This window comes from Scyliorhinus canicula, chromosome 3 (assembly GCF_902713615.1).
Source record: "Scyliorhinus canicula chromosome 3, sScyCan1.1, whole genome shotgun sequence".
NCBI lineage: Eukaryota > Metazoa > Chordata > Chondrichthyes > Carcharhiniformes > Scyliorhinidae > Scyliorhinus > Scyliorhinus canicula.
Window position 1 is genome coordinate 56,658,370 of NC_052148.1, and position 17,121 is coordinate 56,675,490.

General features: G+C 46.5%; 1 protein-coding gene across 2 annotated transcripts in view; it reads right to left on the reverse strand.

The window, feature by feature from the left end:
* The window catches only part of atp8b1 (ATPase phospholipid transporting 8B1), a 213,364-nt gene that overhangs the window by 41,742 nt on the left and 154,501 nt on the right, over nt 1-17,121 (reverse strand). For both annotated transcript variants that reach the window (XM_038790574.1, XM_038790575.1), the window contains 4 exons: nt 14,721-14,877; nt 12,919-13,107; nt 8,677-8,789; nt 3,958-4,122 (listed from right to left, as the gene is read on the reverse strand). In XM_038790574.1, the coding sequence (XP_038646502.1) occupies nt 3,958-4,122; nt 8,677-8,789; nt 12,919-13,107; nt 14,721-14,877 (624 nt within the window). The remainder of the gene's footprint in view (nt 1-3,957; nt 4,123-8,676; nt 8,790-12,918; nt 13,108-14,720; nt 14,878-17,121) is intronic.

Sequence of the window (17,121 nt, forward strand, 5' to 3'; positions counted from 1 at the left end):
AGAAGAAACAAAAAGTATAACTGAAGTGGCTCACAAGCAAGTAAAAAACCACAAAAGGAGATACTTTCATTGGGTGAAAATAGAAAGTGGTTTAACCCTTCCACCGCTCATTTCCTGAATATGGGGACACAAACAGAGATATAAGCACTGACAGCATGTCACTACCACTCCGATTCTGCTGACTGATGGCATGAATGAGAAATGAAGCCACAATCAACCGTTCTCATTCTTCAGGTTCAAGGACACAAATGGACTTCTGATGGTGGCCATGGATTGAGTAGTCGCACATTAGGCAGTTCCCACTCGAGCGGCTTTTTTAGACCTGTTCCCCACTTGCTGGGTGGATGTTTTGGTGAAAAAAAGGTGTACAAGATGACTGAAGAAAGTTAAACTCCACTGGTGGGGCTTGTGGATGGTCCACGGTCAGGAATGGGTCGAGAAGAAGGGAGCAATTGGAGCAAGAAATTCTTTGTGTGCCACAGGTCAAAATGGCGGAGGGTAAAGGGTCAGCCCTGCCTGCTCAGTGGCCAATGGAGCAGCTAGTGGATTTCTTAAACAAGAAGTTCAGCCTACAGAGGAGGGAAGCCCAGGAAGATCTCCCCAATGCAATGGATCCATTAAATGGGGGAATGTGGAACAGAGGCTGGAATCCCAGGCCCAGGCCATTCAGAAGGTAGAGGAAGCATTGGGGCAGAGATTGGAATTATAGGGGAGACCCAGAAGCAATTAAAAGGACCTGGAGAATCGCTCCTGGACACAAAATGTAAGAACTGCAGGGATGCCTGAAGGCATCGAGGGAACAGACACTGGCTCATATGTAACTAAGATGCTGGAGATGTGGTGTGTGGGGTGTGGGTGTGGGGCCTTAGAGCACCCCCTAGAGGTCGACCGGGCGCAGAGGGCGCTGATGAGGAGGCCGGAGGCAAACAGGCCGCCGAGGGTGATGGTGGCGCATCTCCACCGTTTCCATGATAAGGAGGAGATATTGGGGTGGGCAAGACAGATGAAGTGGTGCACCTTGGGAAGGCAACGAGCTGGCGAACCAGGACCTGGCGAATAGGGGAGCCGGGTTCAATCAGGTGAAGGCTGCCCTCTTCAAAAACGGGTTGACGTTCGGGATGTTGTACCGGGTCTGCCTCTGGGTGACTTTTTGGGACGCTAGAGGATAATGGTCTTTTTAAAGGGACAATTGACTGGCAGGTGAAGGAGGACATTGAACTGTGGAGGAGATCTTTGCTTTTTCTATGTTTTTTCTTTTTGTTTGTTGGTTGTTGGAAAACATTTCTCCTTTGAGATGTTTTGTTGGGTTTGGTGGCAGGATGTTTGGAGAGTGCCAAGATGAGTGCACCTTTTTCTTGGTTCATTGTTGTTTATGTTATAGAGGTATATGGGCGAGGGGGGTGGGAAGAGAGGAGAATTCATAAGGGGTAGGAGGCCCAGGTGCCTGGGGTAGAGGCTGCCAGGCTAGCTGGGTGGGCTAGTTAACGGGAAGCATAGTGGGGGGTGGCCAGGAGGTTAGCATCATGGGGGAGGGGGGGGGTGGTGCTGACAAAGCTGTGGTTGCTGTGGCGCAGAAAGAAAAGAAAAGGAGGGGTGACGGTGGGCATCCGATGGTGCGCCTGGAGAGTCGCGTGACACAGGCCGGGGGCTGGCATAGGAAGGAATATGCTTGATCAGCTGGGAAGGGGGGAGACGGGTTGCCCCAGACCAGGTTGATCACATGGAATGTGAGAGGGCTAAATGGACCAGTCAAGTGGTTGCGTGTTCGTGTGCACTTGAGGAGTCTGAAGGTGGACGTGGCCTTTTTGCAAGAAATACACTTGAAGATCGGGGAACAGACTAGGCTAAGGAAAGCATGGGTATGGCAAATCTTTCATTCTGGATTAGACATGAAATGTGTGGATGGCGTTTTTGGTAAATAAACAGGTGGCATTGAAGGCAGGGGAACATTGTGGCAGATTTGGGAGCGAGGAATGCCCGCTAACCACATTCAGATGGTTTGGGCATGTCGGAAACTGATGGTGCTCTGGCAGGGGTTTGCGGACATAATGTCTAAGGGGTTGAGTGTGAAGGTAGCCCAGTGTCCAGAAGTGGCGATATTTGGAGTGTCGGAAGACCCAGGAATCCAGGAGTGGCGAGAGAGGATGATGTTCTGGCCTTTGCCTCCCTGATGGCCTGGAGACGGATTTTGCTGGACTGGATAGACTTGGAGCCACAGAAACCTGGGGGATGTGGGTGAGTGACCTGGCGGAGTTCCTAAAGTTGGAGAAAATCATGTTTGTCTTGATTGGTTTGCCCGAGGTGTTTGTATTTACTGTTAGGTTAATAAAACTTTTTTTTTTAAAAAGAGCTACATTTTTGAACCTGTTCACATCTAATTGAGCCTTATTTACACCATTAATAGGGCCAATATGAGAAGAGTCGACATGTGTTTTCAAAACAGCTATAAATAAACATTTATAGCACGGCATGGTGACACAGTAGTTAGCACTGCAGCCTCACCGCTCCAGGGTCCTGGGTTCAATTCCTGCCTTGCGTGACCAATTCCGGTCATGCGTGACCGTCTGTGTGGAGTTTTTAAACCAGTAGGGGCTGGTTTTAGCTCACTGGGCTAAATCGCTGGCTTTGAAAGCAGACCAAGCAGGCCAGCAGCACGGTTCGATTCCCGTACCAGCCTCCCCGGACAGGCGCCGGAATGTGGCGACTAGGGGCTTTTCACAGTAACTTCATTGAAGCCTACTCGTGACAATAAGCTATTTTCATTTCATTTTCATTTTCAGTTTGCACTTTCTTCCCGTGTCTGCGTGGGTTTTCTCCGTGTGCTCCAGTTTCCTCCCACAGTCCAAAGATGTGCGGGTTAGGTGGATTGGCCATGATGAATTGCCCCTTAGTGTCCAAAAGGTTAGATGGGGGTTACTGGGTTACAAGGATAGGGTGGAGGCATGGGCTTAAATAGGGTGCTCTTTCCAAGTGCCGGTGCAGATTCGATGGGCCAAATGGCCTCCTTCTGCACCGTAAATTCTATGATTTGTAAAGTTTGAAACGGAACAAAACTTTGTGGAATTGCAAAAAAATTCCCCATCATACTCCAGATTATAGGTTAATCCTATAAAATGTTCTCTGTAGCCCAGGCATCGTCAAACTCAGGGGCGCGACAGGTGGGTCGCGGGGAGGTGTCAGGGGGGTCATGAAGCCGTCCGTCGCGGTGCTCCCGATCGTGCATATCCACGCGCAACAGCCACAGCAGCCGCCTGTTAATAACACCGGCTGCAAGCGGCCTTCAAAATGGGCGTGAACATGTAAAAAAATATGCGGCTGTACTGCGCATGTGCGCTGATCGTGCGGCAGCTTTTTAAAAAAAAACGGTCGCAGCTTTTATTCCTACATTTTCGGGGGTGTTTAATTCATTTTATTTCATTCATTTAATTTTTTTACAAATTCGGGGGTGGGGGGGGTGGTGTTTGAAGAAATTTTATAGGAAAAATATGCAGAACATTGGACAGATGGAGACTCCATACCTTCCGACCCCGGAAGGCTTCAACTTCATCCAACAGGTTCCATTGGAGGAGCGTGTTCGAGAGCCAAAGGGTCCCAGAACCATTTCCTCCATTTTTGTCAGCAGCAAACAAGGTAACAGAAAATTCTGGGCCGCGAAGGTCGGCTGGTTGGTAAAAATGGGGTCCCCGGAAAAAAAAGTTTGAAAAACACTGCTGTGGCCTATCATGACTTTGAGAATTTTGAATAGAATCATAAATTCCTTGAACCATATGGAATACTTCAATAAGAGCATGAGAACAAAGCTCAAACAGAAAAATAATGCAGCAAAACTGAGCTCCTATAATGTTACGAAACATATCAAGCCAGAAAGAATTAGTTTGAATGACAGAACAATCAAAGCATTATTGGCCAAAGGCAGTCCAATAGATAAAAGGGACAATATTAAAAAACTGTACATACCAGCAAATTTGTCTCAATTTCTTCATAGACACTACTGCGCGCTTCATCGCGGTTGTTTGTGGCAACGCTGGCTGCTTTATATTTTCCATTCCACTCCTCAAAGTCTGCTTCACTAATATCCTTGTACGATAGGCACAGAGTTCTGAGTGTTTCATCTGCAAAATCCTGTGAAACACAGACACGCCTTCATTTTCTGTCCATACGGTTTTACTTCAAACTCCAATGCTCCTTATCTCGAGTGGTAGAGAAGGGCGAGAAAATTCTTGGACTGTGGCAAAAAATGTTCTGATATGATCCAACAGGAGACAGCTTGTCCCTTACCAGAGGCTGGAATTTTCCGGCCTCCCCATAGTGGGTTTTCCTTTGGCAGCTCGCCTTGGCCTCCAGTCCCACCAAAATGATCAATGGTGTTGCTCGCCGATCACACCACCAGGGAACCCGCCACGCTGACCCTTCTATAGACCTACAAATCCTGTCGCTGCTTTACCTTAGTGTTTGTACATTGTAGCAAATCTCATTAGAATGACAGTTCTCCATCTCTCAATAAATAATAAAACTACGCCACACTGGACTGAGAAATATTGAACTTTCTGCATAGAATTTACAGTGCAGAAGGAGGCCATTCGGCCCATCGAGTCTGCACCGGCTCTTGGAAAGAGCACCCTAACCAAGGTCAACACCTCCACACTATCCCCATAACCCAGTAACCCCACCCACACGAAGAGCAATTTTGGACACTGAGGGCAATTCATCATGGCCAATCCACCTAACCTGCACATCTTTAGACTGTGGGAGGAAACCGGAGGAAACCCACGCAGACACGGGGAGGATGTGCCGACTCCGCACAGGCAGTGACCCAATCCGGAATTGAACCTGGGACCCTGGAGCTGTGAAGCAATTGTGCTATCCACAATGCTACAGTGCTGCCCTAACAAATGTTCTTGAACAGTCATTTTCTCTATAATGTGATGGGATATCCGTACCCTTTCCCCTCCCCCTGCACAGCAAGTGGATGGCTCAACCGCCAACAGTTAATGAAAAAAAAAGACAGAGGTTTGCTGGAGTGGAGAGAGCAGAAAGGCTATAAACCCTTAATCTTCCCTAGGCATGAGGGTGATGTCTGCCTGCCATTCAGGAAAAGACCTACTCAGTTTTCTATCCATCTCTATACACTGCTCCCGATCCCATTTTGGGGATTTTTGGGAGGTGCCAAAGGATTGGTGAGTAGCTCCTTCTTGTTCAAGAGAGAGAGGAATTACTTTACAGTCCGTGGTGAGTCAGGTTTTAGAAACAATAAATCTGGGAGTGGGGGAACCAACTGACTACTTGGAAACATTTGAATTACTTATGGAGAGCCAGCGGAGATTTGAAAAAGGAAAATTTGTGCTCGACTAATCTAATCGATTTTTTTGTTGAAGTAATAGAGAAGGTCGATGAAGGAAATGTAGTGGATGTCAGCTATGTGGATTTTAAGAAAACTTTGAAAAAGTATAACAGAATAGGCTAGTTAACAAAATTGTCAGCGTGGATAAAATATTGGCTTAACAACAGAAAGCAGCGAGTCATGTTAAAAGGTTGTTTTCAGGCTGGAGGATGATACACAGTAGGGTTCCCAGAAAAGGTCAGCCCTAGGCTCACTGTTTTTTTAAAATCTGATTCAGTGTAAATGACTTGAATATTGGAACACAGTAAAAATTTGCCAATGGTACCAAACTTGGAGATGGAACAGAGTGTGGCTGACATGAATAGACTGCAACAGGACATAAATATGCTAGCGGAATGAGTAGACATGTGACACATGGAATTTTACACGGGGAAGTATGAGATTATGCATTTTGACAGGAGAGGGAAGTGTAAAATGATGCATTTTGACAGGAGAGGTAAGGGAGAGGAAATATAATTTAATGGCACAGTTCTAAAGTGTATGCAGGATCAGAGAGACCTGGCAGTTCAAGTGCATAAATCTTTGAAGGTAGCAGGACATGATGAGAGAGCAATTAACAAAGCATATGGGACCCTGGGTTTCATAAATAAAAGAACAGAGTACAAAAGCAGGGAAGTTATGCTGAACCTTTTTAAAAAGTCAAGTAAGGCTTCAATTGGAGTATTGCATTCAGTTCTGATCACTCTACTTTAGGAATGATACAAGTGTAGTAGCTAGCCCCTTTAAGGAATGTTCTCAAAGGGAGAGGTCATGTGACTTGCTAGTCCCTTCTGGGATGGGAGCTGGGAATTTACTGGGACATGTTGGGACTTTTACCAGCAGTTGGACCCTTAGGCGGAGTATGGAAAGGCCATTTAAAAACACTCTGTAAATAGTTGTTTATTGTTGGAATAAAATATTGTTTCTTACAAGTTAACTGGTGGAGCCAACTCAAGGTTATTACAGCAACGTCCTCAAGGGCAAGCAGAGGAGGTCTTGTTCCAGGGATGAAGAATTTTAGCTACAATGTGAGGTTGGAGAAACTGGGGCAAACATGGTAGAGGTGCGATTTGATAGAATGTACCAAATGATGACGAGTGTAGATAAGACAAAGAAAAACTGTTTCTTTTCCCTGCTGATGGTACAGGGACTAAGAGACACAGATTTGTACAAGAGATGCAGTGGGATAGTAGATGTGGGGAATACATATTTTACACAGCAAGTAGCAGTAATCTGCTATTTGTTACCTACAAGGTGTGGAAGCTGATGCAATCAATGATTTCAAGGAAATTGAATGATCACTTTAAGGAAATAGAATTGCGGGGCTATGGATATATAGAATAGTGGAATGGGACTGATCGGATTTCGACGCAAAGCCAGCATGGACTCGATGCACTGCATGACTTCTAGCACCCAAATGACACAAAGCACCTGTGTCTAGGGATGAATCAGTCGGCAGAGCTGCTAATTCATTTTCCCACACCAGGGCAGGGATCACAATGTCTGAACATCTCCGTTCAGACATGACTTTAGTTACATCTTAGTTCATCAAGCTCCAGGGTCCCAGGTTCGATTCCCGGCTTGGGTCACTGTCTATGCGGAGTCTGCACATCCTCCCCGTGTGTGCGTGGGTTTCCTCCGGGTGCTCCCGTTTCCTCCCACAGTCCAAAGATGTGCAGGTTAGGTGGATTGGCCATGATAAATTGCCCTTAGTGTCCAAAATTGCCCTTAGTGTTGGGTGGGGTTACTGGGTTATGGGGATAGGATGGAGATGTTGACCTCGGGTAGAGTGCTCTTTCCAAGAGCCGGTGCAGACTCGATGGGCCGAGTGGCCTCCTTCTGCACTGTAAATTCTATGAAAAAAAAGTCAGCATGCCTCCACGATGTAACTGAAAGGATATGCTGAATCCTCAATGATCCCATCCTATTAGGGACAGGTTGAATGGCTATTCATTAACCCTTTGGGTGAAGTGATTATCATACTAATCTCCGTCACAATCTCAGCAGGTCTGACAGCATCTGTGGAGAGAAAAGGGAACTGACGTTTCCAGTCTGGATGACTCTGACAAAGCTTTGTCATCCAGACTCGAAACGGTAGCTCTCTTCGATTGTTCAGTAGTTTCTGTTTTTGTTTCAGATTCCGCTGATTTAGCACACTGGGTTAAATTGCTGGCTTTGAAAGCAGAGCAAGGCAGGCCAGCAGCACGGTTCAATTCCCGTACCAGCCTCCCTGAACAGGCACTGGACCTCCCCGAACAGGCACCGGACCTTCCTGAACAGGTGCTGGAATGTGGCGACTAGGGGCTTTTCACAGTAATTTCATTGAAGCCTAATCGTGACAATAAGCGATTTTCATTTCATTTCATTTTTCATTTCATAATCTCCTTTTCCCAACAGCTCCAACATGCAATCGCAAGACTAATTTTAAACCAGTATGAAATTACAAACCAAAAAAAAAATGCTGCAACATACATTGGGTCGTAACTTCCTTGGAACCAGCGTTGGATTGCCACTCTTTTACTTTCGCAGAATTTCTTCCCCATGTCTTACCCGACCTTCCGACTCAAGCCAGGTTAGATCCAGTCAGCACAGCTATCTCCAAAGCCAAGTGCCGCAGTGCAGGAGAGGTGAATTGAAGGAGGATTCACCCCCTTTTTTAAAGTACTAGCTGCCATATACCAGGTACGTTCAAGTCCAATTAAATTGACAGGCAGGGAAAAGTAAGTGCCTAAGCTAAATGGATGGGATTTGGGGGGCGGGGGACGGGGGTTGGGATCTGGGGGATTGGGTTCTACCACATTGGGGATGGTGGGGTCAGGTCCTATGCCTTTACGATAGTGATCCAGAAGTTATTCCTCTAACATTTTCTGCCAACTAATTGTGCCGCACGGCTGGAATCATCCGAAGTTTGCGATTTAAAACCCATTTTCACATGGTTCCTCGTGCAGGGCAATTGTCATGGAGATGGTAGCACTTCTGGTCTATTGCTGTGCAAACCCCAACCATTAAACCTCCAAGAGGGGTTCCCCAGCGCATCGTTGGGAGAACCCCTTCAATTAGACTGCAGATGTCATGGCCTATTATTATACCCAGATTCCCTTCCATGCAAAAAATAATCAAAGATCCTAAACCACAATAAAAAGAAAACATCATCATTTCTGAAATCTTAAACAGCCTTGCAACTTTAAGCTAATAATAGTTAGATCCGGAAGAAAAATCAGGGCTGTATTCGTGGTCATGAGAATAGAAATACATGCAACAAAAAGAACAGGAGCAGTAGCAGGGCTCTCCCTCACCGTTAAAGCTTGTTCAGTGGACTCGGAATTTGGACTATTCGGATCTAATCTCTCATAGATCACGGTATCAGCACCTTTACAATAGAGTTTGATTTTGCCCTCTGGTGATCTCACTGAAAACATAAAAATAACGTTAATAGTTTATAACTCTCCTTTAAGCAAAACAAAAATGCAACCAAGTTATAATGGTGTTAATCAATTGAACATAAGTGACCAACATTTCAATTTGAATAGGCATGCCTATGGCACACCTGTGTTTCCTATCTGCAGGAGGTGTTTTGTTAGGACAGCCCATTTTTGTTTCACACTCCGTCTACCAGTATTGAAAGTCTTCATCTAAGGGAGAGGGTGGACTGCCGAGGGGGAGTGAGTACAGGTATCTGCAGGTTAGGGACCTTGCACAAAAGGTCTGGAGGGGGTTCCCTAGGTTGCCGGGATACACCCGGATCTGGAAGGGGAGGGAAGAATGGGGGTGAGGGAACAAGTGGCTGGGGGAGCAGGGAGGTGAGCGGGTGGTGAAGATCAAGGAGAAATGGGAGATCAATTGGGGAACATGGAGTGCAACACTGCGTAGGGTAAATGGGACCTCCTCTTGTGCAAGGATGAGCCTTATACAGTTTAAGGTGGTGCACGTGACTCGGACGAGAATGAGTGGGTTCTTCCAGGGGGTACATGCGTGTGAGTGCTCAAGTTTTGGGATTGCGAAAAATTGGGAAGATTCTGGGCATGAGTGTTTGCAGTCTTAGCCAGGAGAGTGGAGGAGAAGGTGGACCCGGACCCTTTGGTGACGATATTCTGGGTTTCAGAGAAGCCAGAACTCGTGGAGGGGATAGTTGAAGTATGTTTCCCTGGGTGTTTATTTGTTGTAACTTGTTTAGATACATGTTTGTACTAAAATACAAAAGTATTGAAAGTCTTCAGCATAGAACTTTGTAAATGTCACATTTACTTCCTGTAATACTGTCCTCAAACATACTTTTTCAATATACCGCGCTATAAAAAATATGGGGCTGGATTTCGACGAACAGTTACCACCTCCGGGCGAATCCTAACAGTGACCCTCTCGAGGCAAACTTGATTTTCTCCAAACAGAGAAAGCTAGCCATGTCCGATAGCCAGTTCTCCGACTTCGGGGGCTTAGAGTCCCTCCAAGTTAATAATATCCATCTCCGGGATACCAGGGAAGCAAAGGCCAGAAGGTCTGCCTCTTTCTCCTCCTGGATTCTCGGGTCTTCTGACACCCTGAAAATCGCTACCTCAGGACTCAGTATCACCCTTGTTTTTAACACCGTGGACATGACATCTGCAAACCCCTGCCAAAATCCCCTAAGCTTCGGACATGTCCAGAATATGTGGACATGGTTCGCTGGTCCTCCCTCACATTTTTCACACCTGTCTTCCACCTCAAAGAATCTGCTCATCCGGGCCACTGTCATGTGAGCCCGAGGAACGACTTTGAACTGTATCAGGCTGAGCCTGGCACATGTTGCGGATGCGTTGACTCGACTCAACGCGTCCGCCCATAGACCATCCTCTATCTCTCCTCCCAGCTCCTCCTCCCACTTGCGCTTCAGCTCCTTGGTCTGCGTCTCCTCCGACCCCATAAGTTCCTTGTAAATGTCGGAAAACGCTCCCTTCTCCTATCCACCCTCTGGAAACTACACTGTCCTGAATCCCGCTTAGCAGTAGAAGCGGGAATGTTGACACCTGTTTACATAGGAAGTCTCGCACCTGCAGGTACCTGAATTTGTTTCCCCTCGCCAACCCAAACTTCTCCTCCAGCACCCTCGTACTCGGAAAGCTCCCCTCTATAACATATCCCTCATCCTCTCAATCCCTACTCTCCGCCATATCCGGAACCCCCCATCCATACTTCCTGGGGCAAACCGGTGATTATTACAGATTGGGGACCAGACCGATGCTCCCTGTGCTCCCACATGTCTCCTCCATTGCATCCAGACTCTCAGGGCCGCCACCACCTCAGGGCTGGTGGAGTACCGTACTGGCAGGAACGGCAGAGGCGCACTTACCAATGCCCCCAAACTGGTGCCCTTGCATGAAGCCGCCTCCATACGCTCCCATGTCAACCCCTCCCCCACCACCTACTTCCTGATCATGGCTATATTCGCCACCCAGTAATAATTACTAAAATTTGGCAGCGCCAGCCCGCCCTCTCCCCGATTCCGCTCAAGCATTACCTTCCTTTACAAGGGGTCCTGACCGGCCAAACGAAGCCAGTGATCACTTTGTTGACCCTTTTAAAAAAGGACCGCGGAATAAAGATGGGGAGACATTGAAACACAAACAGGAATCTCGGGAGAACCGTCATCTTCACCGTCTCCACCCTCCCAGCCAGTGACAACGGAAGCGCTTCCCACCTCCGAAAATCATCCTTCATTTGGTCCACTAGTCGGGCCAGAATTAATTTATGCAGCCAGTCTAATTCCAACACCACTTGAATGCCTAGGTACCTAAAGCTTCCCCCTACTAATTTAAACGGCAGCTCCCCCAATCGTCTCTCCTGTCCCCTCGCCTGGACCGCAAACATCTCACTTTTCCCCATATTTAGCGTATACCCCGAACTCCGGCCAAATTCCCCTAGAATTCTCATGATTTCTTCCATCCCCTCTATTGGGTCTGATACATACAGAAGCAGGTCCTCTGCATAGAGCAAGACTGTGCTCCCCCCCCCCACACCAGCGTCTTGAGGCTCTCGGAGCAATTGCCAATGTCTCGTCCCCCAGTGCAGTCTAAAGTAGTCCAATGTTGTCCTATTCGTCCGTACGCTTGCCACAGGAGCCTGATACAGCAATCTGACCCAGTCAATAAAACTCCGCCCAAATCCATACCATCCCAGCACCTCCTACAGATAATCCCATTCTACCCAATCAAAAGCCTTCTCTGCATCCATTGCGATCACTACCTCCACCTCCCTACCTTCCAGGGGCATCATGATCACGTTTTACAAACTTCTTACATTGGCCACCAACTGCCTACCCTTAACAAACCCCACTTGATCCTCCCTAATAACGTCCGGACACAATCCTCAATCCTGGACACAAAATTTTGACCAGCAGTTTGGCGTCCACATTCAATAGGGATATTGGCTTGTAGGATCCACACAGTTCCGGGTTCTTGTCCCGCTTCAGAGTCCCCACTTAAGCCCACACCTTTAGAACGTACAATATTATAGCGCAGTACAGGCCCTTCGGCCTGTCCCTGTAACCCAGTAACCCCACCCACACAAAGGGCAATTTTGGACACTAAGGGCAATTTATCATGGCCAATCCACCTAACCTGCACATCTTTGGACTGTGGGAGGAAACTGGAGCACTCGGAGGAAACCCACGCAGACACGAGGAGAACATGCAGACTCCACACAGACAGTGACCCAAGCCGGGAATCGAACCTGGGCCCCTGGAGCTGTGAAGCCACAGTGCTAACCACTGTGCTACCGAGATTGTTGTTATTGATATGGGGATTGACATCTTTGTTACTGATTATTGTTTATTGCTGGTGGATGTAAATTTGGGAGAAAATGTGAAAAAGGAGAATAAAAAATAATTTTTAAAAAATTAACAGTTACATGGAAAAATGAGGATGAATCAAGGGAAAACCAGCACAGACTGATGTTTAATTGAATTTTCTGATGAGGTAGAGAGAGATGATGTGGTGTACAGTTGATAAAAGGTTATTGATAATGTGCCACATAACAGGCTTGAAGTTGAAGCACACAGAATAAAATGAACAGTGGCAGCAATAATAAAAAGTTAAGTACAGCTGAAAAGAGTTGGAAGTTTTACATCTTGCACTAATCTGGACAAAAGAAAGCCAAATTTCATATGACAATTTATACTACTGCAGAAACGAGTGATTAGGTTAGTTAGCAAGTCAATTGGCCGAGGCATTGCCATAGACAAAGCAATTGGGAACAATAAGCTCCCCAACCTGCAGCTAAGTCAAAAAAGGCACATGACTTGAACATATTCCTTTTGTTTGCAGAGAACAAGTGTGAATGTATGTCACTTCTAGTGAGTAATATGAGCCTCATTACGAGTTTGACCGATTGTGTTAAATGAGTTGTTAGCGCACTCAAGGTTGTTCAGCAAGTGCTGCCTTCTGTTCTGGTGATAGATAGTTCATGGTGCTTGAAGTAGAATTTGTTGCTAAAGATAGTTTTCACATTCAAGGACATGGATGAACAGACGAGATCGCTTTAAAGTGGCAAATGTTTTTACTTACAAATGATGGACATCCGTTTCCTGTCGCTGTCGAAGTCTAAGATTGCGAGCACTTCATATGTTCTCTTTATGCCCAGTTCACTGATTGTGATGGCACTTTGCGTACGTGAAAGAAAGACAAACCCAAAATTCCTGGCTGCAGTAACGAGGGCCCCTTCATCTGGAGAGGCTGCTTGATATACGATTTGCCCTGTTCACAAATGAAGAGAAAATGTGATCCAACTGCAGGACAAAATTTGCAATAGCAAGTTTAAAAATCAATTCCCGTCTCAGTTCACTGATAAAGTAAGCAAGGTTGTCAGTTTGCCATCACTGTTCCAATAGCTGACAGGGAACCAAATCAAAAAAGTAGGATCGAAACTAGTGATAATTTTTCTTTCCCTGATGGAGAACTCTGCTTCCATGATGCATTTCTACAGAATGAACATCCAAACACTTTAGAGTGTTGAGGAAGCCCAAAGAAAATATAAGATGGTCCACAGACCAAAAATGCTATTCCTTTCTTGAAGAAAATATGGAATTTTATGAAAGGAAATTTGATTGTGTAACCAGTATATCCACCTCTCGTGCTTTACTACTTCTGCAAGCCATCAGCAGAGACACTTGATCATTGAATCTCTGCAGTGCAGAAGGAGGCCATTTGGGTCATTGAACCTGTACTGACTATCTAAAAGAGTACCCTACCGAGGCCCCTGCCCTATCCCCGCAACCCCACCTAACCTGCACATCTTCGTACACCAAGGAGAAATTTAGCACGGCCAATCCAATCCACAGAACCGAACCTGCACATCTTTGGGTTGTGGGAGGAAACCGGAGCACCCGAAGGAAAGCCACGCAGAAATGGGAAGAATGTGCGCGGCACAGACACCCAAGGCTGGAATTGAACCCGGCGCCCTGGTGCCGTTTCCTATAGTCTTGATGAGACATTACTTCGGCATTTCTCACTGAGCCACTCCCAAATGATCTGAAATTTGCTTGTGTACAAATATGAAGTTTTGTCTAATATTAATGGCTCTGGAGATAGTTTTGCTGGTTACTATACCGCATAGTGGATGCCCAACGTACCGTAGAATCAAATGTGGAAGATTGCAGTCATTGCATTTCAATCAATTTAGTTAATTTGAAGGGCAGCACGGTGGCCCAGTGGTTAGCACAACCGCCTCACGGCGCTGAGGTCCCAGGTTCGATCCCGGCTCTGGGTCACTGTCCGTGTGGAGTTTGCACATTCTCCCCGTGTCTGCGTGGGTTTCGCCCCCACAACCCAAAAACGTGCAAGCTAGGTGGATTGGCCACGCTAAATTGCCCCTTAATTGGAAAAATGATTGGGTACACTAAATTTATAAAAAAAAAAATTTAGTTAATTTGAAGCACTTGGAAGCATTGGAGGGGGGGGGGGGGGGGGTGGAGGAGGAGGAGGAGGAGACTCTATATGGATTATTGCACGATTTGACCACCAACATCCCAAACAAGTTGCCACACTCTGATACTATCGGTCAGAGCATTGGACTGACAATGTTCCATCGGCATCTAACCAGCATGGGATCATGGGTTCCCCAACAGCATTCTGGAATACCCAGATACTTATTTCTTGCAAGGGCATAAACTTGGCAACAAAGCGGTGAAATAGGAATTATATGCAATTATTTTAATTCAGCAAAAAAAGTTCCAGTGGTAGAAAAAAGAAAATCGGCCTTGACAATCAAAAGATATTATCGGCGCTTGATCTCTCAATAAAGGATGTATTTCAAAGCGTTGATACTAAACTAATTTCATAAATGAGGAACATTACTGTTCTTCACTAACCATTATTTTCTTCAACCATCACAGTGTGACAGAGTGCAAGAAGTTTGAAGAATTCCCCTGCTGCTGGATCTTTTCCTGAACGGATGAGTTGAGGCAAGTAATGGTCATAAAATTTGAGATTCCTATCAGCATAACTGTTCCAGCTGAAGTCCACAAGCTGTAGAAAAAAAAAAGTATTTACGATATGAATTTTAGAAATTTTTAAATGATCAACAATAAACTGCAGACAACAACGGCTTTGGTCATTGCAATGTTTAACTGGTGAAAATTAGGGCTCACCAAGGACTGGACGTCAAACGAGCAGTTCAACAAGACATGGTGGAGGAGCTGGTGGAGATGTTGGACAATTCAACTTGCACATTACAAAGGATTTAAGGTACAGAAACAGGCAAATCGGCCCAACCAGTCAATGTGGGTGTTAATGCTCCACTTGAGCCTTCTCCCATAATGGTTGTCCAGTTTCCATGTATCAAGATTTTTCATTTCAACCACTCCTCACGATAGCGAATTTCACATTTTCATTATATTTTGGGCACAGATGTTTCTTCTGAATTTTCTATTGGATTTCTTGGTGACCGTCTTATATTGATGGTCTTTCATTAAGCTCTTGCTCCCATCTGTATCTGTATCCATGCTTTCAACATTTTCAAGACTTCTACTAGGTCAACCCTCAACCGTTTTCTTGCCCTTTCCCCGTCCAACACCAAGATAGAGGCACAGTTGTCAATCATTTCCTGATACATATACTTACACATTTTTGATATCATTTTTGCAAATCCTCTCTGGACCCTCTCCAGTGCCTCTATATCCTTGTTATGATAGTGGTCAGAACTGCCCGCAGTACTCTAAATGTGGTTTAACCATAGTTCAATACAGGAATAGCATATCTTACCTACTTTCCCTTCGGATAGAAATAAAGTTTACTGCTTGTTTAGCTTTTCTTATGGCCTTGCTAACCTGTAGCACAGCCCTCGGTGATGGATGTACTCGTACTCAGTGATTTCTTCATTTCTCTACCCCCGCCTGGGCTTGCACCTTCCAAGTCAGGAATGGAGGGAGAGACTCAACACCAGCCAGGGCTGAGGAGGGCCTGCCAGCTAGCAATGGAGAGGCATGAGGCGCCATGGCCAGGTGAAAGCCACGAGGTGTTGAGCCATCTAGTTGGGGTCAGCAGTCATCGAGCAGGGAGGGGAACAGGAAATAGGTGACTTAACCCCCAGGGCTGAGGAGAGCAGGTGAGCCAGCATCAGCGACTGGCTGGCTCACCACCTTCAGCGACTGGCTGGCTCACCACCTTGTGGCCTTCGGCCAGCCACAGCACCTCGTACTTCTCCATTTCTGGCTGGCCTGCCCTCAACCCTGGCTGGGTTGAGTCGCCCCTGCTCCCCTCACTGCTTGGTGGCTGCTGACCAGTTGGCTCACCTCAGCATGCGGCTTTTGCCCCGCACCTCGCCTCACTGTTTCTGGCTGGCCTGCTCACCCTCAGCCCTGGGGATTGAGTTGCTCCTCACTTGCTCCACTTGCTGCTTGACGGTTGCCCATTGGCTGGCTCACCTTGGCTCGTGACTTTTGCCTGGCAGCTCACCTCACCTCGCTGTTGCTGATTGGCCGGTACTTAGCCCGGGACCGAGAAACCTGTTGGCTACGTCTTTTTTCACAAAAGTTAAACACAAGATCTTCTGTCTCTGCCTCTCTCCCTCCTTGCCCAGTCGTCTCTCGGTCCACACGCACATGCCTCAATGTTCGGAGGAGTGTGTATTCCCGCTCTAAGGGGGACTTGACCAATCAGAGTCTGATGTCGCTCTTCATTGCCTGCTGAGCCTATCAGGCTCTGATTGGTGCCCACAAACACCAGGCGGTGCTGGTCCCACTCCATTGGTCAGGGCCCTGTGCCTAGGCACAGTGTGTTTCACTGTAAATCCACCTCTGAACATTGGTGACTGTACCAAAGCTCTGGAAATCCCTCTCCAAATTCTCTTCACCCTTCCCTGCTGATGTTGCCTTCGAAAGACGAATTGTAACAACCAACTAAGTCTCATGTATTGAACCTCAGTTTACACTCAATGATTAGCCACTTAATTTGATGAAGAAAGCATGCTTGGATAAGGTTGCTTGTTTAGTTGCAATGTTTTTTGTGAAAATCCCCTTGCCTTTGATGACCTAAATCTGAATGATTAAAGGCACACAAGATTGCCCACCCACAACTCATTCAGTGAATTTGCATCCTCCTGTTGTAACCTCCATTGCGCACAACACAGGCTGGGAGTGGAATAGAGGAAGAACTGATGCTAAGAATTCCAAGGCCAATGCCTGGTGTATTCATATTTGTCCTCCATTCCCTTATATACATTGCGCAATTACTGCTTGCCTACGCACCCACCAATAGGTGCATCTATATAGC